The 2,707-nt window shown below is 33.2% G+C and overlaps 1 protein-coding gene across 1 annotated transcript; it reads left to right on the top strand.

Annotated features, from left to right (window-relative positions):
• The first annotated feature begins 476 nt into the window (after nucleotides 1-476).
• Nucleotides 477-1,052, top strand: LOC129971772 (ribonuclease H1-like). Its single transcript, XM_056085749.1, has one exon. The coding sequence runs from the start codon at nucleotides 477-479 to the stop codon at nucleotides 1,050-1,052; it is 576 nt and encodes a 191-aa protein (XP_055941724.1).
• The last annotated feature ends 1,655 nt before the right edge of the window (nucleotides 1,053-2,707 follow it).

The following is a 2,707-nucleotide window of genomic DNA, read 5'->3' as shown; positions in this document are numbered from 1 at the left end:
TTTGCTTTAATTTTGTAAAAATTCTTAGAATGTTATATTATTATTTTGGAACTTTTGATATTTTTTAATAATATCAAAAGTTCTAAAACATTATAAAGAAATAATTTTTTGTTTTTGAATAAGGACCTAGTCCTCTTAATGTTTTTGAATAAGGACCTAGTCCTAGACATGTAGTCCTCTATCTATCTGAACTTTAAAAGCAAATAAAATATTTCTTATGAATTGAAAGAATCTTTAATCTTTAGTTTTGCTTCAATCTCCAGGTTTGTGCATGATTTTTCTCACCTTATTACTTTTTTATATCCATCTTTGGCATGTCTAGTATTTTTTTATTGAATTTGGCGAGTGATCTTTGGCGATTAATCCCTGATATACAGTTAATAAAACAAATACAGAAAATAGAATATGTATTTTTAACGTTTTTTCCAACCAATTAAAACTAAAATTCGATATAGAACCACAATCGTAGCCACAAGATGTCATATCAAATTTCATTCATTTCGGACATTGCCTTTACGAAAGAACCAACCCAAGTTTTATTACAAAAAGGTGAAGACACTGTTCATTCACTTTCCAGTGAAAACAACGCAATAGTCTACACAGATGGTTCCTCTGATATTGACTTTAACAGAGGTGGTGCTGGTATCTCCATCATTTACCCCTCAGGATATAACATTAAACTCAAAATACCCACTGGCCAAATTGCTTCAAACTTCACAAACGAATTAATCGCTATTAAAGAGGCTCTTACCCATTTTCGCTCTCATTCTCTAAACGACTCAATAAAAGAAATTGTGATTTTCTCAGACTCAAAATCAGCACTCGAAGCCATACATAACGGTAAAACAACAATAACGCAAGAAATGAATGCCCTTCTCCATTTACTAAATATACCTTGCACTCTCCAGCGGATCCCAGCTCATGTTGGAATTGAGGGGAACGAATGTGCAGATGCCCTTGCAAAGGAAGCACGCAACGAAGAGCAATCTCGAAGTCACCTGTGCAGATGCGAATGCTGCCGCCAGGCGAAGGATCTACAATCAAAATCTTAGCAAGGCAACAATCCCCGATCTAAACTGCCCAAGAAACCTTTCCTCTACAATAGCTAGGCTACGTACTGGACATTTCAAAGGCATGAAGATCTCACGAACCAATATAAAATCCTATCCCATTTGCAAGTACTGTCCCCATTCGCAACTCACTCCAGATCATGTTTTTGACTGCTAGGCCATTATCGGTTCCCTCTTTCAACTTGGAGCACCCCCAATCGAAATCCTCCATAGCCATCGGTCTCCAGAACTTGCAGATCTTGTCACCAAGGCTTTTGGAGGACTCTAATCTTTTGCACTAGCACTGTATGCATAGACACGACAACAACAACATTGCCTTTATCAGTATTGCTTATACATGCAAGCGAAAGTGCAGATGGCAGACGGTCAAGCCTTTGGCATATTTAGTTCAAAATTTTATAAGGATTTGTATTTTAGACCTTAAAATTGCGAACCAACTTTCCTTTACCTAAGTTGGTGCATGTTTGAATTATCGCATTTGCATTCAAACAAAAACACAGACCGACAGACGCTCAGCACATGTTAAAAAAACTTTCCAATTTGATATGGATCCATATTTGAGATGCTTAAACTGCAAACTAAATTTTATACTTTATGTTTTGTAGTTATAATGCTCACTTGTACTTGATTAGCCGGACAGACAAATCTTTCAATAGATTTGACGTTTAGTTGGAAATTTAATAGAAAAATTTCCTCCGTGTTCTTCAAAATGTTTTTGAGTTATCGTGTTTATAGACAAGCAGAGAGATAGAATGACAAAAATGTGTTTTTCGGATTCAGAGAACTCTGGAATGCGGAGATTTCTCAAAATCTCGAGTTCGAATTTTTTAAGGGCTACAATACTACCTCTTTCCGCACTTTGTATATAAGAAAGTAAAAAGAAATTATTTTCACATATCTAATCTATTCTTAAAGGTACTTTCATGAGTTTAGAAACACCCTGTATCATTTTTTGTCATAGATTTAATTGAGAGGCTAGGCATGAAAAAAAAAATAATGAAATTCTCAAGCACGTGAATTCATATGGTAGCACGGACAAATAAATAAGTTCTAAAATTATAGAGCTATAAAAAATGAAACAGAAAACAAATTTTTTAATTGAAAAGTAGGTTTATCTCAAAAAAAAGTATAAATTGTTTTAGTTACAATTTCGCAATTTTAATTAGATTTTCCTTGATGAAATCTTTTTCGATAAAAGATTTCAGCCTTTTAAAAATCTCCACTCTTCTTTCAAATATCGATGTTTGTCTCTACGATTAGATTTGATAAAGTCATACTGCATTCTTTGACTCTAAAAATTACGTTTAACTAGAAAATTTAATAAATTAAGAATTAAGATTTTTTATTAAAAATTGATTTACATACTATATTTATTCTACCACAATCTGCCTTTAGTGCATGAGTTGGACATGACAGGTTCCATAAAACTGAATTGCAGGACAAATAGGGACATTCCATTCAAAATAGGAGTAAAAGATCTCAAATTGGGACTGTCCTAGTTAAATCAAAATGTTTGAGCAGTTTGAGTTAATTTTATAACTGATAAAAAATAATTTTATAACTGACTTTATAATATAACAACAACAAAGGTCTGTTATAGGTAGTTACATCTTATCTATAAGCGTCAATATCGTGAC

Source organism: Argiope bruennichi, chromosome 6 (assembly GCF_947563725.1).
Source record: "Argiope bruennichi chromosome 6, qqArgBrue1.1, whole genome shotgun sequence".
Taxonomy (NCBI): domain Eukaryota; kingdom Metazoa; phylum Arthropoda; class Arachnida; order Araneae; family Araneidae; genus Argiope; species Argiope bruennichi.
The sequence above is the reverse complement of the archived record's forward strand: the minus strand, read 5'-3'. Positions and strand labels throughout refer to the sequence as shown.